A 25,967-nucleotide genomic window follows, 5' to 3' on the forward strand; every position below is an offset into this window, starting at 1 on the left:
AGCCTGGTGACCTGTGCTTCACGGTTTGGGTTTTTCTTTGCCCTCACTCTGTGTCTGCAGGCGAAGAAGAGTCCGTACGCCTTCCTGTGGGACATGGCGGTGCTGGAGTACGCGGCGCTGACGGACGACGACTGCACCATCACCGTGTCCGGAAACGGCATGAGCAGCAAAGGCTACGGCATCGCCATGCAGCACGGCAGCCCCTACAGAGACCTGTTCTCCCAGAAGTAAGTCCTCCACACTCTGAGACGCACCGACACGATAACTTAATACTCAGGACTCGAGAAGTCGTCGTCTTATTGCATGAAGGATTATTTAACGTCTCAGCTTTGATCGACTCTCAGCAGCAGAAGGTGATGAAACTCACTCTTTGATTCGCTCGCTCTGATCAGGGCGTCGGATGACAGCGTTTGTATTTTTATAGTTTGATGAAACAAAGATGGCGTCCGTGATGAAGCTCTGTGTCAGAGTTTGATCGTCTTCATTATCAGCCTGTTAATCCTCTGATGCTGCGTGAGGCGATCACAGCGCTCTGACAACCGGTTTACTGAAGGACGAGACGAGGCACATCGGGGGTTAAAAAGGTGTTTTGTATGTGAGCGGGGAAACGCCCCCTGCAGGCAGATGTACGCAGCGTTAAATCTAAACGAGCGCCAGACGCTTAAGTCGAATAAGTTCCACCAAAACAAGCTCGCATGAAAAGTGTGCTGAGAGGAGCTAAAGGGATTATTCACGGCGAGATGTGTAAACACGAGGACGTGGGCTAATTACTTATTTGATTTTGTGAGCAGATGGAAGTTTGGAAGAAATTCAATTATCAGCGAGCAGCAGAGCGAAACCTCCACTCCTCTTCTCCTCCTTCTCCTTCTCCTTCTCCTTCTCCTTCTTCTTCTCCTTCTCCTTCTCCTTCTCCTTCTTCTCCCTCTCCTTCTCCTTCTCCTTCTCCTTCTCCTTCTTCTTCTCCTTCTCCTTCTCCTTCTTCTCCCTCTCCTTCTCCTTCTCCTTCTTCCTTCTTCTTCTCCTTCTCCTTCTTCTCCTTCTCCTTTTTCTTCTCCTCCTTCTCCTCCTCCTCCTCCTTCTTCTTCGTCCTCTTCTTATTCCCAAAACACAAATTAATCCCCGTGTGAGTTTTTAAAAACATCATTGAGTAAACCCTCCACATTATGACATCACACATTAACAGAGCGAGGAGGAAGTCCAATAAGCTCCGGAACAAAATGTGAAAACTTCTCATGCGTCTCGTATCGATCGGGAAGCAGACAGGAAGCGGCTGTGAGAGGAAAAACATGAGAGGACAAAGTTATTCAGCAGGAAGTCGATATTTCCCGTCAGAGAGTAAAAAAAACAGTCGAGGTGAAACGAGCGGGATTGTTTCTGTGCAACAACAGAAATAAAGTGAAAACACAGACAGGAGAGTCGTACTGATGGTTTAAATTATAGAGCGATTATTGTGGCAAGACTATTTGAATATGTGTACACAGATCCACAAATGTGTAAATTAATCTGCAAATAAAACAAGAAAACATATTTATATTTTCGTTTCCTTGTACAGTGTTCCCCTTTGTTATTCTTTTGTATTATATCTTTGCTTTAATACAGTGTATAGCTTCTGTACAGTTTATTTTAAATCACTTAGCTGTTACTACAACTTATTTATTTACTTTATTTGTACTTTTCTACTCTTCTTTTCTTATAATGCTTTTCTATTTTATATATAATTTTTTTTGTGGAGGCTGACTCAGGGAGAAACACACAAAAATTCCAATGTACCTGTACTGTCCTGTACCTGTGCAAATGGCAATAAACATCTATTCTATTCTATTCTATATGTAGACAGATTTCTAAATATTTACTTGTTTATTAATGGCAGTGAGTTTTTTAGCTGTTAATCCTGAAAATAAATACAAACGATCGCTTACAGCTGAGGCGGGCCTCGCCATTGGCTGTCATTTTACACGTGACTTTTGCAACACTCCCACCATGCAAGATCCACAAATGCGTAAACAAATATCTTCAAATGTGTGTGTGACGATCTGCAAACACATTAGTGGGGTTTGTTGCCCTGAGCTCAGGCTCACAGGCTGCCAGGCGGTAGCACCCAGTGACTATTTTACTGAGGAGGCTACGATGGAGGGTCCGTTATGTACAGTAGTTTCTGTTTTTGAAATGTGTTTCCTGTACAGTGCGGGCAAAGCGGTACGCAGCCTGGCAGCCTGTGAGCCTGCGCTCAGGGCAACAAAACCCCACTGATGTGTTTGCAGATCGTCACACACACATTTGAAGATATGTGTACTCATTTGTGGATCTTGCACAGTGGGAATGTTGCAAAAGTCAAAAGTGTGTAGAATGACAGCCAATGGCGAGGCCCGCCTCAGCTGTAAGAGCTCATTTGTGTTTATTTTCAGGATTTACAGCTGAGAAAGTTCACTGCCATTAATAAATAAGTACCTTTTTGGAAATTGGTGGATTTGTGGATCTTTTAACACATTTGTGGATCTGTGTGTGCATATTCACATTAATATCGCCATGTTCAATAAGTCCGAGCTCTTCCTGCTTGGAGCTCAGGACTGATTTGTCCACAAGACTCAAGACTTTCTATTGAGAGCTGCCGGTGGAGTTTCAGTTAAGCGCCATGTGCGTCTCCTGGCTCAGCGGGGGGGGCAGGGGCGGGGGGTCTGCACCTGGCCTCTCAGGTGTGAAAGCGTCTGTGATTGGCTGTCTGGATTGAAACGCAGCGGGGGGTCTGAGTCCTGAGGAGCCGCTCTGAACTCTGTATGAAGTTATAAGAAGAGCAGTTTCTCATAGAGCCGCTCACAGCTGGAGACGACTGTTTGATGTCTGCAGCACGCCATCACCACCTCCTCCACGCACAAACCGCCGTGAATCTGTGTGTGTGTGTGTGTGTGTGTGTGTGTGTGTGTGTGTGTGTCTATGTGTGTCTATGTGTGTGTGTTAGCAGACGAGCTGCTGTGCGATCAGATCCTCTCTCTGCGTGTTTGTGCGACGCCGCCGCAAAATGACCTTTACACCTCCCCGATCTGAGCACTTCTACGACCCCCCCACGTCCTCTCCTGTTGACCCCCGTCTCCTCCCCGTCTCCTCCCTGTCTCCTCCCCGTCTCCTCCCCGTCTCCTCCCCGTCTCCTCCCCGTCTTCAGCTTTGTGATCTTCTCTTATCCTGTCAGCAGCTCAGGAGGAAACACAGATTATAGACTTCATGTTTGTAAAGTTTTAAAACATTTCAGCAGAAATCAAAACCATCGTGGAAACTTTCAGGTGACATCATCTGTTGATGATCATCAACTCCTCCTCTTCCTCTTCCTCTTCCTCCTCTACCTCTTCCTCTTCCTCTTCCTCTTCCTCTTCCTCCTCTACCTCTTCCTCTTCCTCTTCCTCTTCCTCTTCCTCCTCTACCTCTTCCTCTTCCTCCTCCTCCTCCTCTTCCTCTTCCTCCTCTTCCTCTTCCTCCTCTTCCTCCTCCTCTTCCTTTTCCTCTTCCTCTTCCTCCTCTACCTCTTCCTCTTCCTCTTCCTCTTCCTCCTCCTCTTCCTCCTCTTCCTCCTCCTCTTCCTCCTCTTCCTCCTCCTCTTCCTCCTCCTCTTCTTCCTCTCTCTCTCCTCCTCTTCCTCCTCCTCTTCCTCCTCTTCCTCCTCCTCTTCTTCCTCTCTCTCCTCCTCTTCCTCCTCCTCTTCCTCTTCCTCTTCCTCTCTCTCTCCTCCTCTTCCTCCTCCTCTTCTTCCTCTCGCTCTCCTCCTCTTCCTCCTCCTCCTCGTCTTCCTCCTCGTCTTCCTCCTCTTCTTCCTCTCTCTCTCCTCCTCCTCCTCCTCTTTCTCCTCTTCTTCCTCTCTCTCTCCTCCTCCTCCCCCTCTTCCTCCTCGTCTTCCTCCTCTTCTTCATCTCTCTCTCCTCCTCCTCTTCCTCCTCTTCTTCCTCTCTCTCTCCTCCTCCTCTTCCTCCTCTTCTTCCTCTCTCTCTCCTCCTCCTCCTCCATCATTAGTCCGTCCTGTGTTTATTCAGGGATTAATCCCGTTTCTTATTGATGAAGTTTTTTCATGTACCCGGCTCGGCTCAGCAGGCATCCAGCGGCCCGCGGCGTCCTCGCAGCAAAGCGCCCGGGGACGTCGAGGAATAATGTGTCCGAGTGTTAAATGGAGGGTGGAGCTATTGTTCAGCGAGGAAGCCATTATCTCCACAGTTCAACCATCATTTTAATACCTCGTCCCATAACTGCTGTAGTACCTCTGTCCCCGGCTTTCCATTTCATAATCCCGCCGTTAATAACCTCGGCGGACTTTGTTTCCTCGCTTGTGCTGGGGAACTGTTTTGTCCTCGGGGTGTGGTACGGGGGGATGGCGGGGGGGGGGGGGAAACGACAGCGCGCTGACCTTCAACATGTTCATGCTGAGCTGAGCAGATTAAATATAGCAAATTGGGCTGTGATTTTTACTGCAGCTAAAAGCAGATTGTTCTTCGGTGGTCACGGCAGAGTTTGCTTAATTAACTCTATAACTCAACACAACGAGAGAGCGGCGTGCTCGCAGGATCACACCGGGAGATGGTCACTAACTGGTGTGTCCTTTTTAAAGGATGTGTCAGGTCAGAGACCGGACAGGAAAGGTGCGCCCTCATTGCGCTGGACTTTGGTTTTTAGCCAGTCAGCCAGTCTCCCCCTGGTGACTGGCTGCAGTATAGGTCATAAACCCTGCCTCCTCCATGTTACCAGATGGGACTCTAGACTATAAATTAAAACACATGCTCATGTCTTCTCCTCTTCAGGATCTTGGAGCTTCAGGAGAAAGGCGACCTGGACATCATGAAACAGAAGTGGTGGCCTCGCACCGGCCGCTGTGACCTCAGCAGCCACGCCAGCGCCCACCCAGATGGCCGCTCCCTCAAGCTGCACAGCTTTGCCGGTGTCTTCTGCATCCTGGCCGCGGGCCTGCTGCTGGCCTGCCTTGTGGCCGGGCTGGAGGCGTGGTGGAACAGCAACCGCTGCCGCCAGGAGCAGCCCAAAGAGGTGACCGAGCACAGGGCGCGGCGGACGGGCCAGCGGGGGGAGGACACTGCCACACTCTACTTTAAGGATCCAGCTGCAGACGCCAGCCCAGACTTAGTGGAGCTGCAGTACACCCAGCTGTAGAGGAGGGTAGAGTTAGAGCGGGAGAGCCGGGGGACAGAGGGCGGTGAGGCAGGACAGAGCAGCTCTGTGCCACTTCAGGACACTGATTGAAATCAAATTTGGTCGCCTTGATTCCCCCCCTCCATTTTTTCTTTTATCTGCCATCACTCCCCACCCACATCGCCCTGAACTTACAGATCCCCGAGCTCATCTGTTTTTCGTTTGGCACGCTCTCTAAACACACAAAGCACCTGACCATTACCTTTACTAATACGCTCATAAAGCAGCCGCTCCTGATCCACTCGGGAGGCGTTTCCTTTGCCTTGAATCAAACACTTGAGGCCTTAAGCACCTGCCGAGTCCTACATGTTTCTGTTCAGAGCATTCAGGAGATCCAGACTCCGTCGTAGTTTAACTTTGCTCGTTTTCTGCACAGAGATTAAAATCAGCAGGAGAGAGAGAGAACTGTAAAAACTACGGACACACTTCTGAAATCTTTATGAAGCAAAGATAAAATAATGTGAAAGTGCAGCTCGCCCTGAGTGTAGACATGAACAGTTTCACCATCAGTCCGTGCAGATCGCTATCGGTCGACGCTCAGAGACTCTGAAACCTTACAAAGTGCCTCATGCGGACCTCTCTGTTAAACAGGAAACACGCTTTCACCACAGCTGAGCGATTACTTCCTGTTTGACAGGATTTAAAGATTGTATTCCCTTGAATCGATTATTGATGAAAGCTGACAATGAAGTTCTTAAAGAAAGCTCGGATGGAGTCATGTGAGCAGTAAATTTAAGTTACCAAACATTTAGACACATAAAGTGTAAAGCCTGCCCCCCTTTAAAAGACGTCGTCGTCCGTCTCAGTCCCAGACTATCTACTTATTTTAATCAGCTTTTAAGTATAAAGATTTTTATTTGTGTGCCTTTGTTTTGATAGGACAGTGGAGTCAGAAATCGAGGAGCCACAGGTCGGATTAGAACCCTTGGACGACTATAGCCTCCGTACATGGGGGGGGCGCAAACTAACCTCTAGGCTACCGGCGCCCCCGGCAGTGATTTAAACAATCTGCACTGTGCCCGCTGAAAGTACAGTGTTATAAATAAATGAATCTAGTTTCTGTCTCGTCCTCGCTCAGAGTCGCTCTGAGAATGTTCCTCAATCACTCCGAGGTTAAAAGTTCTCGCTCTGGTTCTTTGAGCTGAGTCAGGAGCTCTCTGGGAGGACGCTCAGGATGTTTTTTGAATACGGACGCAGGAAGTTAACCGCTGAATGTGCACCAATTAATCTGACTTTCACTTTTACGATGTGCTTATCACAAACTACTGTGAACGCTCATGTTGTGATAGCGAGGCAATTGTGAAGCCCTAGCGTACACCAGACCATAATAAGTATATAATGTGGAACTGAGACGTTTTAAGCACTCGAACATAGACCGACCTCTGACCTGTGTTTATAAGTTCTACCTCCAGACATTCACCTCCGATCACCAGAGATACACCTCAACACAAACATGTATGTCATCAGCGCACAGGGCAAACAAACCACGAGGCAAAGCTTTGATATGGATCCATAAACTAAAGTGTGAGCAGGCAGTGCGCAGTGGGTGTGTCGCCCTTTAGCAATAAGATTGTCTCCAACATCCCGGTCCATAACCCCTGGTTCTGTCACTGTGTCACGTCTTATTGCAAATTATATGTCAATGTGGACACCCATGTGATCTATCTACCCTTCTTCTCTCCATCTATCCCTTTCCATTTTTTTATATTTACACTTGACTGTCTATGATCTCGTGCAGGTTACTAAGGATTACAGACTGGCAAGGGTTTCTGGTCCATTGACATATAATGACATAACAACTGCTTCATCGGAGGGGAGGAGGGACATTTGGACAGACAGAGAGAGAGGCTGGGATGAAGCAGAAGCTATTGATACAGGTCAGACTAGACCTCATACATAACCATCCAAAATAAGTGAAAAATAACATATATATATATCTGTGATTTTCTTGAGTCTAAACTGAGTGGAAACATGCCTCGTATCTTTATTTTTGCTGCAAAGGTTCTTGGAATAAATCTCTGATTTGGACTGTTTACGTCAAAGGTTAAAGGATACATTTCTCATTTTCCCGTAGAGCCTCGCAAATCTTTTTAACCGTAACAAATTAACTCTGTACACCCTTAGTTTTACATTAACACAGGAGATTTAACACATGTAGCAGGTGATGTCGTACCTTAATCCCCAGATTTAGACCTTAAAGGCGCAGTATGTAAGTTTCACCACCAGGGGGCTCTCAAACAAAACAATAACAAAAGATGACATTGAGGCTGGCGGGGAATCATGGGAGTGATTCTATCTGCTACTTTCCACCGACGAAAACGAACTCCAGGGTTGACTGTAGTCATGACGACCGGGTGAAACCGACCTGAGGAAGAGAATATGTTTACAGACGAGTTAATGTATCCAAGTTTAATCTACATGACGTTTTTATCAATGTGTCGAGACAAGTCCAAGATAACTGTTGGAAATGTTTAAGGTGACGTAAAAACTCAACAACAAAAATGATACATAACAAAAGTTTAAAGTTTCTGGTGGCTCATTAAACTTTCTTTAACGCTGATGAAGAAAAGATTTTTAGCCGTTGGATCTCTTTACCTATCAGAGAGTTGAACAGGAGATTATTTCCAGATCCGGACGCTAAAGCTGTTCCAAAGGGAAGACAAAAGTCTAAATTAATTTGGTTGATGTTCTGAAACAGACAGCTCGGCTTTAATTGCAATTGATTTGAATTTGGGCTGCTCCTCTATGCAGACGATACGATAATTACCGTTGTAATTGATGTCTGGCCGTGGAGGCTCCTGAGGGCTTCGCTCACCTTAAACACTGAATCCCCCCGTCATCAGACACCCCCCACCCCCTCCCCCTGGTTCTTCTAGGGCCTCTCTGTTTCTTCTTGCTTTGTTTCATCTTTTACTGTGGCGAGCGTTTCGTACAGACTCGCCTCACTTTTACCTGTTTTTTGGGCGTTTTCAGCTGAACAAACTGTGAAACTGTGACGAAAATCACGAGAATTGCTGTAAACAAACAAAGTGCCTTTCACACAACTTTTACAACTCAATCTATGGACAGTAGCTGGCGTGCTAACTGTGTGTCAACGAATTATAGACAAAATGACTGTGGAGCAGCTGACCTCCGTTTGGTAGGGGGAGGGGTCTTTAAACATATTGATTCACAGTAAAGAAAGAAAGTGAAAGAAAGCTGTAAACTGTAGTGGATTTTCTCTCCCAGCAAACCTGTGCAGGACTTCCACCTTAACCCCTCCCACATGAGTGTGCCTGTTACCGCTTCGGAGACCCCTCCCCCTACCAAACGGAGGTCAGCTTCTCCACTTTTGTTTTTTTCTGTGTTTACATCTCAATCTCCCGTTTGTAAAACCTTTAAAAGTGCACGACAAGATGTGTTGCCGGTCTTCAGAAAGCAGAACAAGCAGAGTCTTTTTTCAAAATAGAAATGTGATATATCGCAGAACCTAAAAGACGTCCATTTGATGAGTCATCGGAGCAGCAGCAACACCATTCTCCAATCTAATCTGAGCGCACAGACGTTTCTCAGAGGCACATTTTTTTTTAATCAGCTGCAACACTGGAACCAAACAGCCTGAATACTTCGCACTGCCACTTCACTGACTCACAAATGAAACCTCACAGAATGATGTTTTCTAAACTTTAGTCACAAACTTTGAGTTTGCCATTTAGCTCATCACAAACAAGCCAGACAAATCTGAGGGGAGAGTTAATAAGTGACTCATTCTGACCTGATAAAACTCGTTTTTCAATCATGTTTTGAGAAGTAAAGTTCTCTTATGCCACCGCATGACTCAGTGCTGATTGTTTCAGAACCACTCTCCAGAGGTAATTTGACATTTTCTCAGTAGTAATGGTGTTTATCTGTTTGGAAACCAACGTGACTCAAAGCCGGATAAAACTTTACCTGAGTGGAGAGTCGAGAGACTTAAAGCACGTTAAAATGAGCGGAGGAAAGGTCGCATCAGGACTCTTATAAAATAAAATTATTGAAACTATTTGGTGAAAAAAGAAAGATCTTAGCAACCGTTGGAAGGATAGTTGGTTTTAGACGGTCGCCTTTCCAACAGGGTGACTTAATGACCTCTGACCCCGAGCCATCACAGGGTCAAACCTTTAATTCTTCAATACTATGGTTCATGAATCAGGATAACAGGAAAAGAACGGTGGCGCACCACACTTCAGTTAGTCCCCTTTCAAAATAAAAGCACCACACTTCAGTTTATCCCCCTTCAAAATAAAAGCACCACACTTCAATTTATTCCCCTCCAAAATAAAAGCACCACACTTCTATTTGTCCCCCTGCAAAATAAAAGCACTAGATGTCATACTCTGTGCAAGGGGAGGGATACTGAAATTGACAGAGCAGAGAATTAAATATTTAATGGATGCAGTGTGGACAGTGAGCGTGAAAGCGTGCAATCAAGCCCGGTGTTAAGTGATATATATCGCTTGCATGCTTTTAGGACACGGTGTTAGTGTAAGGAGTTTATTAGCTCCTATTTGCAGACTCTCCGTTTAACATCACTTCACCATTTAAATGGCTTCAGTCATGAATTGCTGAGAAGATGAGTGCCTCTGAGAAATATCCAATCTGCACATTTAGATTAAACTTCATCACCGCTGCCCACGGGGGGGGGGGGGTGTAGGCGTGTAGGCGGTCAGATTGTACTCGTCTTGTAGCAAAAGATGTTTTATCAAAGGCGGCCTCTTATAGAAGAAGAGTTCCTCGCTAAAGGGCTTCCGATGTTTCCTGAGGAGCACTTAAATCCAAAATGAACCAGAACCGACCACAAAGTGTTCTTATCACACTCGAGCACGGCCCACTCAACAGTTGCAGTGTTCACAGAGCAGCAGGAGGGAGAGTGATTTAAGATCCCCCCCACTGGCAGCCCTCATTAAAAGAGCTGTTTGTTTGCTAAATTAATGGAGGCTTTCACACGCCGCTTGTTCTCTCCCTCTCCTCTTACATCACCGGCCCGTCTTTAACGACCGGCTGAGGTTTAATCCCTGGCATTTATTTATTTTGGCTCGCTGCCAGATTGACGCAGCTGAAAAAATATTTTAATAAGACGGCAGTCCGCTCAAACAATAACCTGCGCTGAGATGTTTTAATTGGCTCTGAGAGTTTCTTCTGGAGAAGGATCGTTCCAACGTGCGCCGACCTCCTGGATAAACTCGCCCTGCATCTTTTTACGGTTCAAACAAAGGCTGGAGATGGATGCTTAGCCTCGGCGGCACTCGACCGCAGAGTGTCGAGAAGACCTGAGACTTGGAGGTTGCTCTTCACTCTACCTCAACGTAAAGACTTAATCCTGAAGAGCAACGTCTGCTACTTTAATCTGCCTCTTGTCGTCCTCCTGGGTTTCTATTTATATCTTTTTCTTCTTCGTTGGTGCTCCTGCCTAACATCACCACACAGACTTCTTCTGTCTTTTGTGGACTTTACATGTTTACATTAAAAGCTTTAGAGTCAGTGCTCTGAACTTTGACCTAGGGTTGTCAAAATGTTCACCATTTTTAGACACCTCAAGTTTTTAAACGATACAACCCGTGTTTTTTAAAAACCACAGATCTTCAGTCGGGGAATTTAACCAAAAGTTGCCACAAGTAAAAGAGAAGGAGCAGTGTCTGCATTGTACTAAAAAGCTGGAATCGTTTGTTGCCTACAAATCTGTGCAGTTGAGACGGCGCAGCGCAAAAACGCTTCATGCAAACACTCATGAGCGCTCAGACAAACGCCAGGTGGACAGCACCTGAAGGCCTCTGTGAATGTGAGATAAAGATGGTGGTACGTCCCTCATTGGTTCGTTGACGATCGGTGAGAGGTCGTAATTGTGGCGACCATCTTGGTTTTTTGTTAGCGCTGATGACTTGATGATCAAAGATGCTGTAGACGGTAGCATTAAAGGCTAACCTCCAAAAACACCAAACGTAGTGTTGCTGCTTTGAAAATAAAAACATCAAAACCACGACTCTTAACTTTATAACTCTTAACTTATGAGCTTCTGCATTGTGTTGCAGACACCATCTAATCAAGAATCTTAAAGGCTTTATATGAGATTTTTTGATCCAGCAGATGTCGCCCTTGAGCACCAGCATGAAACCAAACAACTCGCTCTGCATTGTTCTGTTAGCATGCTAATGCTAGTGATCTTTATTATGCTGGTATCTTCACACTGCATGTAAATTTACCTGAAATGAGCGTGATCTAGAAACACAGTTAAGCAGTGAGTACAGTATGTTATTCTTCTTTTCTCTAGTCCCTCAATTAAACAACTTTAATATGTATCTTTTATACGTGAAGATAGGACTCTGAAAACTCTGAAAACATCACAGACAGTGGGACTCGGGTGTTACACCCATTGTATACAGATATGACTCAGAGTTTTCAGAGGATATACTTGATTTCTACATTTAAGTGTGAAAAATCACATATAAAGCCTTTAAAGATCTTAACATTAAAAAACGTATTAAAAGACTAAATCAACAAACCTTATCTTCAAACCATCGGGGACGTCGGGTGTTGTAGCATCAGCACCATGTGACTCTGTGTGCATTAATCTTTAGTATAACTGTGTCTTGTGCCTTGTTTTGAATGTCACTGTGATGAGTTACTGTGACTAATATCATTGTTCCTCTGAGTAAAAAGTGAATCCGATGCTGGAGCCAAGCCAGGCTGCGTGCAGGAACAATGACCGACCTCAAACATTTTTTACTCCCCGCTCTCGTTGTATCTGCGTTCATGCACGTAGCAAACAAACACTCAAGACGTGTCGAGAATCTGGATCCAGACCCGAGGCCTCACTTGGAATGCGAGTCAGGCCTCGTCTCTCCCTCTCTGCCGCTCGTCCTTTACCTTCCCGTGACCCAGCGTGCTGTAGCAGACCTGGCGGTTCAACAGGGAAACACTCAAGTCTCTATTAATGCCTAACAAGTATGCATGGCTGCAGTCAACAGGAGATGCAGTGTCAGCCAATGTTTTGATTAAATTGTTCTGAAAGCGAACCAATTCTCCGATCCTCCTGCACAGAGTGTACTCGCTCCAAGGGCAGCGGAGGAAGATTCACCACAGAGGGGGAGGGGAACACAAATGTACATATTCTCACCTCAGCCACAGCGTGACTTATTTAACCTTTAAATCATCCTCGTATAGTTTGGATTGTAACTTTAATGAATTCCTGGCTGTGCATCCAAATCTACCTCAGACTCGATCGGCTTCTTTTATACTTGAAAGTGTTCCAGCAGGAATTCAAGACCTTGATTAAATCCAAAATCAATTGTTCCTTTAGCAGACTTCTCTCAGTCCGACACGTCTCATGAAAACCTTGAGGTGTTTTGCTTACATGCAGACGGAGTAAAGAGGAGTCCGCTTCCAACAGCTTTACAACAATCGACCTTCAGTCAGTTTGGCTCCAGGATTGTTTTACTCCAGACATCGAACCTTTAATATTCTCTGGCCAAGTTTGATTTCAAGGTGCACATACCAATTGGTTTCTGTGGCCTCAGTTCCCACTGGGCTCTTCATACCAAACGCCAAAAAGCATCAAGATGCTGACCATCAGCCGGCATCTTGATGGAAGTCTGTAAATCTAAAAGGCCGAGCCAAAAAACGCTGACAGGCTTAAAATGCATGGAGCAGCAGCAGACCTGAAACAGTCTGAGAAACCGGCCCATCGCCAATCTCAGCCTCTGTGTCCCTCCCCCCCCCCCTCCCCCCCTCCCCTTTGTCTCCCCTCTGTCCTCTTCCACCCCCCACCCCCCCAAATCCTCCTTTTGTAGGACAAGGAGGTGAATCTGGAACAGGTGCACCGTCGTATGAACAGTCTTTTGGACGAGGACTTGGCCCACAAGCAGATCCCCGGCCCCTCTATCGAGATCTCTGCGCTGGACATCGGCAGAGTGCAGCCCAGCCAAGCCTCTCTGGTGGGGGGGCCGGAGTCCGTGCGGGACTACCCGGGCCTCGGTGTGACCACCTTCCTCCCCGGGGAGGGGGCACCACCTCCCCCGCATCCTCACCATGGGGGGACTCTAGGCAGGACGCTACCTCCGTCCCAGGGCCCTGGCAGCAACACGTTGCTCCTGCACCACCCTCTCAGCAGCGGCACCATGCAGTGCAAACACAGGGCGCCCAACGGGGGGCTCTTCCGGCAGAGCCCTGGCAAGACACCCATGCCAATGTCCTACCAGGCAGTCTCCGGAGGACCCATACCCGAAGTCATTGATGCCACCCACAGTACCTCCATATAGATCCCAAACAGGAGGGGCTCAAACTGCATCAACGATCAGTCGCTCTCTGGACTCTGGTCTGGTTTCTGATGCGACTCTGCTTACTCTGAAGGAAAATTATTACAGAAGGAAAAACATATATGTACAAAGAAAAAAGATTTTTTATCTCACTTCCTGTTCAGAAAAGCAGATGTTACATAAAAACAAAAAAAAATGGGGATGGGGGTGGCGGGTGTAATTTTTTCTCTTGTACATACGTGTAAATACCAAGAGAACGAAGTGAGGTTAAAGTGTATTTTGAATATTCTCAATTTTTTGAAGTTGAGTAATAAAAAACAAAAACGAGATAAAAAAAAAATATCTATACATTGATGAAAACATTATGACTGTTTGAATGGCTTTGTAAATTTTGTTCAATATGAAACAATGACGCGAAATTCATTGTGATTGTTTTCTAAGTGCCGAAATTAAACGATGTCTCTCCACAACTCATCGTTGTAAACGACTACCCATGATGCACCACTGTAGGGACATTTTTAGTGTCGGACACCTACTGTTATGCACCTCTGTACCAACCCTATATATATCTCCAGCATCGGATGAAAATGATCACAAGTTTTTTTTCTTCATTTGTATTAAATCTATAATATTCATTGTTTTTGAAAAGTCTACATTCACTTTCTTACGTCAACTGTAAACGTTATCATCCAACGACGACGCGAGAGGATTTTTATCAGGATCTTATTTTACACACAGCTTGGTGGGTTGTTGCTTTTTATAGACTTTTTGTTTTTTGTATTTGGCATCAGAACTGTCCAGGTGAGGAGTCTCAGTTTGTAAAAAAAAATGGAAGGAAGGAGAGATTGTAAGGCTGCAATCACACCAACTGCTCAAAAAACGTCTATTAAATTTTGTGTTTTTCCAGTGCGGTAACGGAGTCACCAAAGACCGGCCTTGTTGGGTTGTGTAAAACTGTACTGGTCCCAGAAACCTCTCGTATTGGGATTTTGGAGTCAAATGAGAGTTTGGCTGTTGAGTGTCACATTATCGCCGTCTCTGAGCCAACACTACTCAGCCCTCAAGCACAAACCCTGAATGTGACAAATGCTCGTGTGATCCCATGTGGTGGGTTTGCCAACACAAGCAGCCCGTTGGAGCAGGAGGGACGGCTAAAAAGAGCATTGTGGGACATTCAGCATCTTTGTGGTTGGGCTGGAAATATTTCAACAACTTTTGGATGGAAAAAACATGAATGATTCCCTGACCAGCTTTGGAGTCCCCTCAAGTGGCCGGTTCTTCAGAAGAGAGATTTAACGGGGAGGGTTAAATATTGACGTGGGAAAAGGGACACCACTCGTTACATCATGTGTTTCAAGCATTATTTGTAAAACTGGAATTCCAGATTTTCTGCAAGCCTAGAAGTTTGGGTCGATTATGTTTGTGCATTTGATTGAAACATAAGTTTTACAAATTGGTGTGAATGCTTGCCAAAAAACGATGGGCTCCTTTCCAGACATTTGAAGACAAGTCCATAAAACTTCTCCCTGTTTTGGATTTGACATCTGAAACAGGCGTAATTTGGAGATGTCCAACCGCTCGATGCCCAAAAAATGAATTGGACTCTGCAGGAGTGGGAAAGCCTGATGGTAATACCATTTCTTCCAATCAGGATGCACCAAATGTCTTAGTGGATTTCCTGATTGGTGTTTCTCCAGCAACACGGGCAGAGTAGAAATCTTAGAGATACCCACTGTACAATTAGCAGCGAGCCAAACTTGGCATGTTCACTTGTTGTTCCCTGAACACCGGAACCAATATGCTTGGCGATCTAGAGTTACACTCGAGCAATTAGCTTAAATTGTTTTTGCAAAGAGAGCCTTTCTCTGGGATGCATGATTTACTGTTTGTCTCTAATCAGTCTAGAAGTCCTTCAACTCAGTAGTCCCAGAGGCGCTGCTTTTTAACAGGCAAGGCATGTTACTGCTTGGGGCCCCAGGACAGCAAGGGGCCCTCTGAGGGCTGACAAATATTAACCCACAGCGTTGGTTTAAATGTGGAAAGTTTGCAGTGACAGAGCCCCACCTGATAGCAACCACTCTCATCCGAATCCAGAATCATCACTGGACGTGTCCAGGTCTCGGGTGCTGTCTTTCCCGGATGCCAAAATGGAGAACCCTTGGATTTTCAGGCAGCCAGATGCTCTATGTTTTTTTTATTTGCTGAAGGACTAAGCAGAGTTTTTATGGTGGTGTGAACGCAGCCTCACAATCTCTCATATTTGTATTTGTCTCATATTTAACCGAGTTTGTGGAAAGGAACCGTCACTTATATAGACATGTCTTTAATTTTTTATACGACAGAATTTAAAGTCAAACACTTATATACAGGTTTTCGCAGATATTTTAATCACAGAGAGTGAGCGAGTGGTAGAGAGCGGCCTCATAGTCCCAGAAGTCGTTCCTAATGAGATCCATTATCACCTGCAGGGATGACAGAGGGCGTCGTTATCCAAAGTGCAATCAGAGGCTGGTGACGGGGGAGATTCTGCAGGTGCCATACCTCAAGCGTTGTAATATAGAGTGAATCTGGATGTGTTTGCTAAACACTGGATTGTTTAGTTTTTTTCTCTGTGGAATCCTGTATGATGAACCTTTATGGAAAAACTCTGTTCAAGAGGAGATATAAAACCACACACACTCCAGCCCTCCATTTTGCTCTCATAAGTGCGATTAACATGCATTTTATGGACCAGATGAGTTTAGACTTCATTTTAATCCGGCTGTTTGGAAACATGCTGATCACACACTGTGGAGCTCTCTGAACACGAGGAGACGCTTAAACAATCCAGTCCAGAACCAGCTCGCCTTTTAAGGGTTTCCATCCCTAGCAGTTTGTACATTGGTTGAGGAAGTCAAGGGATATTAACATGTCAGAATGAAGGGCTTCATTGATGACACTCATTTTGTAGACAAGACAGAAAGTTTTATACCACTGATGGGATCATGAGAGAAGAGGTACATGTGTTTTTTAGATAATTAAATCGTGATTGCCTGAATGGTTCTTTCAATTTATGCCAAATTCAAACTTCACAGCTGTCGAGTCTTTACAAACAAACAGAACAAAAGCTCATTTTTAACACTGGACCCCGATGTCATTGTTGGACGACTGTTGGACTCGTCTGCAGGGACCGGCTTTAAGTTCACCTTTAAGTGAGAGCAGAACGTAAAGGTTGGGCCATCAGAAAATACAAGCTAATGTATTATATCATGTTGTTTAATCAGTTGAAGAGAGATCAGACAATCTGGACAAACAAACTCAAACTCATTAGTTTTGTATTTCCTGAGCTGTGTAGAACGTTTGACCGTCTTCAGTCTACCGTCGGCCTAAATCCAGGTGAACGCAACTAAACCCAAGACCTTGAGGTCAGTGTGCAAGCAATGTCACCATGTTCAGAACAACTTTGACAAACTGGCCAAAACATGCCCGTTAGAACTCTTTAGATCACAAGATGCCAACTGGGGCAAACAATAATTGTTCCAAATTCACATCAAGAAAGACATTTGTTAAGCATCAGGGAATTTTGGAGGCGGTTTAAAGGGAAAGTTACTTGAGGTTACCTCGTGTTGCAGAAGCTATCTTGAAGACTTTTTTTTTTTTTAGCGTCTTGTCTTGGAATCTAAAGCATTTTTACTCGGTCTTGTCTCGGTCTCAGACGGGGCGGACTCCAGATTTGAAATAGAGACCTGTCAAGACCTCCACTGGTCGGCTATTTTCCCACATCATTACTGTGAATAGAATTAAAACGCCTCTTTATAAAAGAACAAATAACTTCAATTCATTTATAGTTTGATTTTTATCGCCCAGTTACGGTCGCAACCTTCCCAGTGTTACGGTCTAATTGAGGGACACACCCCCTAAACACAAGATGAGGATTTTTTATTGTTATGGTCCTGGTCTTGGTCTTGTCTCGGTCTCAGAGCATTCTGGTCTCGGGTATGTCTTGGTCTAGACTATGTACGACAGCAAAGCTTTCACAGAAATGATCAAGACGACCTGTTCTCCTTCCACGGCCAACGAACCATGATACATTTAAACTGACGACTGTAGCAACTGTGATCTTTGCATTCCATGTATTACTTTGTAGATGTTTCAATCAGAATATCTGGAGGATGAATCTAAAACTCAACTTCATGACTCAACTTCATTCAATGTTTTCAGCAGTCAGACATTTAGCATCCTGGACTCCATGTCTTCACTTTCCACCTCAAACCACTCTCCACATTCATTGGATCAATCTAGGGCTGTCACACATTTAAAAAAAAACACGATTCATTGCTGAATTTCAGAGGCTAATCACGATTAATCACATTTTTAATCATGTGTTTGACATTCTATTATTTTGCGTTTCGAAACCGTTTTTGTTAGACTTTTATTTTCTATTTTCATAACGTTTTAAGCTAACAGTGTTTTACTTCCTCTTTGGATATGAACCTGCTTTAAATTTGAAAGACAATAAGACACTTCTGGCAGATCGAAGGTCGCTGTCTAAGAGTTTTTTTAAGTGAAATGAGACATTCAAAGATCGTATCTGATCCTGTATTTGATCATGTCTATAAACCCCTCTATTTCAGCCCTGCTCAGAACAGGCTGTTTCTGTGTCTGTACCTTTAAATATGTAAATGAGCTGTGTCTGACCACGCCCCCTCTCTGGAAGGGCTTGGGTGTCTCTGTCTTTCTCGCTCCATGTTCTATTGTTTACGGTGAGAAGGCAGACTCAGAGGGCAGAACAAACACCTAGCGGTGGGAGTGTCACCAACCTGGGGGCGGGGCTACTGCCCTTTGTGATGTCATGAAGGGAAAATCTCCAAACGGCCTGTTTGAGCACACATTTTCTGAAAAGTGGAGCAGGCAGAAGACAGAGAGGATGAACTTTTCTCATCATTGGGGGGTTTGTAGACGGACTAGAGACACATGTTAGAGTTAGAGGAACATGGAGAAGAGGATTTTAGAGAATATGTGACCTTTAACACGTAAACGCTGACAGCCCTAGATGAATTGAGAATGCAGAATCACCTGATATCACCCTTCAACATTCATCCTGTTCCCTGAAGAGAAACATCCGTTCAGACTGTTCATTGTAGGACCAACATGCGACTTCTGGTTCATTCATTCTCTGTGATGAAACTGGTAGAGAAGCTTCAACGTGTCACTGTGTGTACAGATGTTTGAAATGTAATCTTTTCTTGATTGTCCCAATTACTCATCTTTTCAGTTTCTATGGTTAACAAACCGTCAGTATGTCAGATATCTGCTGAAGGGGGCAACGACGCCGATGTTCTGCTCCTGCGTGAATACAGATTCTCAAACATCATGGCTCGGTCAGTCTGGGATCTGGACGAAGTCAAAGGTCAGACTTCACGTGTTGGTGGGTCATCTGAACAGACTCTACGTGGATGTTTTTAACTGTGTCAGTAGTTGCTCTTGTGAACCGACTCGCTTTTCACACTGTGCTCCGAGACGTGATGGACTGAGAGTGAGGACCCTGAGGCTGTGATTGGTCAGCAGGAACCAGGAGGTCTGGGGGCGAGGTCTTTGTGTCGCACCCCCCTTAAAGAAGACGAGAACATGAACTGTCATAGCATATAGTCTGTCACAGTACATCTAAGGGAGACCCTTATTTTATTTATGAATATGCTGCTTGGAGTTTCTTAATCTTTAATAAAGAAATATGGTTTACAGATTTGTCTCTGAAGTTGTGTCAGTTACTTTTGACAACATCTTGGTTTGAAGAAGAACTTCTACACGTGAAGTTTTGCAGAGATTTAGGTCTTTAATTTTTTAATTTTAGGGAAGAATGTGCGACATGTTCCACATAAATAAATCTTAGAGTCTGTCCTGTGTAAATGTGTCTCTGAGTCCTGACTGTCTACAATGAGGGAGAAGCTTGAGTCTCGCTGGCTGTGTTGTTGTCAGAGCCGTGTTTACATGGACGGGACGGCCGGCTCCTCCCCTTGTGTATAAAAGCTGTTTTAGTCAAGAACTAGAGAGAAGAAGAAGAACATACTCACTGATTATTTGGAGTTTATTAAGAGTTTTTAGATCACGCTCATTCTGTGTCAGTTTGAAATGTGAAGCTACGAGCTAACTAAAGAGCGCTAACATTAGCATGCTAATACAATAATGCAGGACACAGGTGATGGCAGCTTGACATTAGGACAATTTTGTTTGCCGCTGGCGCTTAATAGTGCTTAATTATCTTGCTTTCCATTTGATAACTCCTTCATGTGAATGCGAGTGGAGAGGGGTTGATGGTGTGTCTCTAGAGGGGGCGGAGGATTCAGTTTGGAGGAGGCGTGGCCTAACAGAAGTTTGTTTTGGTTTCATGCTGGAGCTCAAGCGCGACGTCTACTGGATAAAAAAGTCGCACATTCCTCCTTTACAGGCTTAATGTGCAACATTCTGAATATCAATACATCACATATACTCCATGTAAAAGATTGTAAAGTCAAACTCCCTCTGGGTTTGTTGATCTTAGCTCTGTGTTTACACTGAGGGGGCGGAGCTTCCTTCAGCTTAAGTTTCACTCAGAGTATCAAACATGTTTCATGCATGTTTTGTTTTGATATGAACCCCTCCAAAAACTTAAACAATGACTCAATACTTGAAACAGATTTTTTTTATTCAGAAAGTGAAGCTGCACACCACGAGGAGACCAGACATATACAGATCTGTTAACGCAGACTCTTCAGGTTGAGTCTTCAACAAACCCCCGATAAGAGGAGCTCCAGCCTGAGAGTGTTCTGTCCTTCAGCAGCCACTCTGTGTGAATAACTACAAGGTGATGTTCTTCATATTTAAAGACACCCGCTGCGTTCTGTACACTGGAATCACATCATTACCTCAGCTGCACGACGCCGAGCCGCTGAGAGAGCGTCCTCTACGCGGAGAGACATTTCTGTTTGTGCAGACATGAATCTCCCTCTTCTTCTCTGCTGCATCCTGCCATCAGTCCGCCTGGCAGAAAACATCCTCTGCTCTGTCAATTAGGGGGAAGATTTAGTCTGGCGCACCAGGAGGAGGATTTAAACAGACACACCGGGACGTGCAGGATGTCAGCTGTCTTCTGGCTTTAAACTCATCGGGAGCATGTTTCGCTGTCACCACTCAAGAGCAGCGTGATGGAAAGCCGCCTGGACGGCTGACTCCACTAAAATGGTTACACGGCCGCCTGGACGGCAGAGAGACTGACACGCTGCTGGAGGGAATATCTGATTGGTTAACTGGCGAGGAGCCTGGTTGGCGTTGAGTTTTATTGAGTGATCTGACACATAACTGATGGCTGCCACCAGAGCTGGGAGACGGACTCCTGCTCGGCTAAATGACAGAAAGACGGACGAACGGATGAATCACGGCTAAAATACTTTAAAAATAAATCCTCAGCAAGAGGAGGGAAATGAGCAATCCTGCCAGGAGTGTTTCCCACTTTCTCTTTGTCGACAACACCCAAACTTTTTGTTCGCCTGTGGCCAAACGCTGCTGAAATATTCATGAATTATCTGCTCTCTGTACTACTTCACTCTATGAGCTGTTAGCCGTTTATATGACACATCCCTCCTCCTCTCCTCCTCCTCCTCCTCCTCCTCTTCCTCCCATCTGCTGAGTTGTACCGTCTGGATAAAACACCTCATTACTCACTTCACCTCCAGCAGCTGCAGGAAATAAAAGCCAATATGAATGTGAGTCCAGTTGTGGCGGGCAGTTACGGGGCCATTATACGCTCGCAGGCTGAGGTGCGGTCTCACGGGGAGACGGGTCAGTGTCTGTAAATCAAAACGCCGGACAGCGTGAAGCTGTGAGGTTATTTCAGAGCAGCAGAGATGTGCACATGAAATACAGAGCGAGGCCACTCTGGAGGCACACCGGCATGAAATGGAGGCCAGACCACCACCATAAATATGTAGATTCCTGTCATCACTGGCTGCTCTGCACTTACTGCAGGCGGTGACCAGAGGGCGAAGGATTAAAGCTGCTAATAGCTTTAAGGACAAGGTGTGCTATGTTCTCCATCAGCACTTTACATGTTTTATCGTTTCCTTTTAGTCCCAGACTCAGTATCAGTTTGTGTCGGAGACAAATCACTGATGAATCTTTAAAGTCTTTATATGTGATGTTTTGATCCAGCAGATGTCGCCCTTGAGCTCCAGCATGAAACCAAAACAACTCGTGCTGCATTGTTGTGTTAGCATGCTAATGCTAGTGATCTTTATTCTGCTGGTATCTTCACACTGCATGTAAATTTACCTGAAATGAGCGTGATCTAGAAACACAGTTAAGCAGTGAGTACAGTATGTTATTCTTCTTTTCTCTAGTCCCTCAATTAAACAACTTTTATACACGAGGGGAGGAGTCAGCCGGCCGTCCTGGCGATGTAAACAAAGTGAAGATAGGACTCTGAAAACTCTGAAAACATCACAGACAGTGGGACTCGGGTGTTACACCCATTGTAGACAGTCATGACTCACAGAGTTATTTTCAGAGGAGATACTTGATTTATATTTAAGTGAGAAAAATCATATATTAAGACTTAAGGTGGCCTGAACATCTGGGCTTAGATTTCTCTCAAATCTGTCCTCTGACTCGGCATTACAGAGAGGGTCAGTTTGTCTGTCGTTGTTGTTAGAGGGTTCCACAGAAATGTAAAAATCAAGGTTGAGTTTGTGCATGTGGCAGAATAAAAATACAGTTACGCTTCTAAATTACCACTCTGCTCCAAACGTCTGCAAAGGGCCTTTCAGACAGGATGTGGTGTCAGGCACAGAGCAGGAGGGGAGTGCACACGAGTAACAAAGTAACAGCCCCCATTGCTAGGTGACCAAAAACAAAAGTCAGGAAGAAAAAGCGACCTTTTGGATGCAGAAGGGTGTCGTCATGGAGCCTGTGCTGCACAGATACGATGGTTTTTGAAGAGACAGGAAAAGTTTTGAATCACGTCATATAGTTGTCCACTACCTCTACATCTACATGAGTCGTGCCCTAGACCACCTCCTCAAGTGGACTCGGGAGCGGTACCCTAGTACGGTACGTTTATGTTCACAGTGATTCAAATGAACCAGACTTTGGGGTCAAGTGTACTCAGATCCAGACCTGGGCCCCTGAAGTGAAACCAGCCTCATTCTCTCTTCTTCCTCCTCCTCCTCCTCTCTGCAAAGCTCCATCTTCTCCTTGGTTCTTGGAGCTGATGGCCTGAAGAAGAGGGAATACCCCGTAGAGAGGGCAAGCAAAAGGAGTGGAGAGAAAGTGCCTATGCTTACACGGCTGTAGGTCGGTTTATTTTATCAGGAACATTAAAGATGACATCGTTAGACTTCAGGACTACGTCTGACTCAACGTGTAAAAGATGAGAAAATATGCATGATGGTTTTAATACCTTCAGATGATCATTTGCTGATTTCGTCCAGTTTCTGCTTCATTCTCGACTTATTACACGAACAAACAAACAAACAAACAAACAAACAGAGTCCAGGACTATTCTCAGATGTTCTCCTAAATCCTTTCCTTCAGGCAGATTACACCCTCCAATCCGAGGAAAACCGCCTCCAACCAGACAAATCCTCAGAGGACACATCCTCCGCTCGCTGATGTAACCGTGCCTCACACTGTTACTCCGCTGTAAGAGCTGCACAAACACCACCACGGGAACAAAGGCAGCTCGAGAAACGCCAGGCAGAACATATTAAGCAGCCGATTCTTTTTGTGCTGAACACAGAGCTTTTGACAAACTGAGACGCCCGCACAGCCGTCTCTGCAGTATTTATCTTCCACAGAGCCGATAAAAAGGCCTTAAAGATGAATGGAAGAGTTTTGTTATGTTGAAAAGAAGAAAAGATTATTGCTGACAGGCAATTTAATTTGGACGCCTAAGAAGCTGTCTGATACATCTCCTCCACTCAGGAAACAAATGGCAGCGTCTTGTGTGTTTGAAAAAGGCCCTCATCAGTTTTGTATTTCAGATAATTTATTTTTAAACACATTTCACAGAGAGCGTGACTAAACGATGAAGATGGGATCCTCGGTGTAGCAATCTGCAGTCTCTACAACAGAAGAGTTTGATTGAACATCTGATGTTTTAGTTCTCTCACCAGCACATCTAAATCACTTACACACTTCTGCCCTTACAGCCAACTGCAGCGACTGTCTGTACGTCCTTGTCCATCATATTCACCGGTTTGAATGGCGTCCAATCACTGACTTGTATCCACTCCTACACTCACCTGCTGCGCTGTCATTGGCTGGAGGAAACACACCAGCTCTGCCCACAAGCGTCCCGAGTCAACCAGAACAAAGCAGAACAGTAAAATCCAGTCAGAGGACAGAGTCTCTGCAGACACAGTCACCACCACACATGTATGGAGGCCCAGAAGGGACAATGGAGCAGCTTCACTTTAGGAGAAGTCTCTATTTTATACAGACCCTATTTATGTCCCTACATAAGTCTGTATTTTATTTTGAAGGAACAAGCTGCTGACTCTGTCTTTGAGTTTGCAGAAATAATAACATCATGATGCAGAATTGTAAAAAAGTAAAAGATTTGTCAGGTCTGTCCTCAAGACGAGAAGAAATCAACTCTTATAAAGTTCCTGATGCATCGAAGGACATCAGGAAATCTAAAAGCTGAAAGGCCTTCGACACAGCGTCGCAGATTGTGAATGAATGTTTGATGTAGAACAGATTGTTAGCTGCTCTTACAAGCAGATATCAGTTCATAGAGTTCAAAGATTTCCTCTGATGGGACTCAGGGTGTCGTTATGGTGGATTGTGTTCTGCCTTTGCTCTCCACACAAACTGATTTTCAGTTTTTGTTTGCAGCTGCAGTATGATCCCACATGTCTCTTCTTTCACATAAGAACAAAAGAACCTCTCCTCTCCTTTCTCTGCAGTTTGTATTCACTCACCATAAACCCTGTGAGCACATGCTAAACACTGACATGAAAGGAGCTCTGAGTCAGCTCTCTCCTGTTTTTCTTTTCTATCCTTCAACCTGCTAATCATGCTCCTTTTCTCTCCACGTTCAAACCCTCCTGAATGCTTCACAGAAAGATGTGTGACCTCTGCCAACGAAGAGAGTCTCCCTTTATTCATCTCTCCATCCATTTATTTCTCCTCTTCCCCTCAAACTCACATAAACCTCCCGCTGAGCCATCACACACACTAACAGGTTGTTGCCTCGCAACAGAGTGGAGCTCCTCGTGTGTGAGTGGAACATCGGGACGCATCGAGCAGCTGATAGTACGCTCCCCCCGCCCCCGCGGCCTCGGTCAGCCTCTTAAAAAAGCAGCAATAGACGACAGAGAGAGTGGAAATAAAACAACATGCACAGAGGTTTTATAGTCGGGTTGTGAATCTTTGAACATTTCACAAATCAATTTAATTTTGGTTCTTGTGGTCATGTTTCAGTTCAAAATCGATTTTCAGTTCAACCAATTCACAAAACATTTCCTATTTTAGAAGATTTACTTCATTAATCCTGCGAGGGGAAATTCAATTTTTTACATTCTCTTGTTGAACACACACACACAGAAATAAAGACACATGCTCAAACAGGATCCTGTGGACGTAATGGAGACATTCAATTCAATTCAATTCAATTCAAAAAACGTTATTTGTCTCCGGGGGGTAATTCAAATCCACACAGAGCAGTAAATTAACAACAGTGCCAGTAGACGAAACATTTAAAAATTTAAACCTTTTAAACTTAAAATATAAAGTGTCAATTTAAATACAACTTAAAGCTTAAACTTAACTTTGAAAAAATATATATATAAAAGAGTAGATATAAGTGGACATTGATCGGACTAACAGATGTAAACAGAACTATGTGCAGATGCACTCTTAAGCTGGTGGGGGGGGGGGGGTGGTCGGTCGCTTCAGACAGTTTACAAAGTATTCATCAGAAACTTGCTTCATTATTAAAATCATGGAAATGTCCCGGGGTAAAAACATCTGAGGTAGAATAGGGGGGCTGTTTTTCACTTAGTCCCGATGAAAGTCCAGATGAAGCTGATAATTCTTCATATTTTGTTGTTGTTTTAAATCTCATGAAAAACACCACTGTAAGTTTTCATCAACAAGAACCTGATCACACAGGCAGGAATGATTGGTCGGGTTCCACCGTGTGGTCCGTCATGTCTGTCTGTTAAGTCAAGTCAAGTCAAGTCAAGTCAAGTTAATGTGTATGTGATTCTGACACAGTGACCATCATAACAGACAAAAAGATTCTGTAGTCTGTCTTCAGCATTACTGCATGAAACTCTTATAAACACACATTATGTCAATTCCACCACCAGGGGGCTCTCAACCAAAACATAAAAAAAAAAAAGATGATGTCGAGGCTGGCGGGGAATCATGGGAGTTCTCTCTGCTACGTGGACCTGGAACAAAAATGCTCACCTGTCTCGCCTGTCCCCAAAACGTATTTTTTTCAGTTGACTCAGACGCCTGACATTTGTCTCTGTGAGAATTTGGTGTTTACCCCGGGAG

The 25,967-nt window shown here is 44.7% G+C and overlaps 1 protein-coding gene across 2 annotated transcripts in view; it reads left to right on the top strand.

The window, feature by feature from the left end:
- Positions 1-19,168, top strand: part of LOC110002298 (glutamate receptor ionotropic, delta-1) — a gene marked incomplete in the record, with an annotated part of 61,949 nt that extends 42,781 nt beyond the window's left edge. Inside the window, 4 exon segments of one of the 2 annotated variants that reach the window (XM_065949666.1) lie at positions 61-227; positions 4,776-5,016; positions 6,917-7,055; positions 12,984-19,168. In XM_065949666.1, coding sequence (XP_065805738.1) covers positions 61-227; positions 4,776-5,016; positions 6,917-7,055; positions 12,984-13,426 — 990 coding nt within the window. 2 annotated transcript variants of the gene reach the window in all.
- Positions 19,169-25,967: the final 6,799 nt, after the last annotated feature.

The sequence above is a fragment of the Labrus bergylta genome, chromosome 21 (genome assembly GCF_963930695.1).
Source record: "Labrus bergylta chromosome 21, fLabBer1.1, whole genome shotgun sequence".
NCBI classification, from domain to species: Eukaryota; Metazoa; Chordata; class Actinopteri; order Labriformes; family Labridae; genus Labrus; species Labrus bergylta.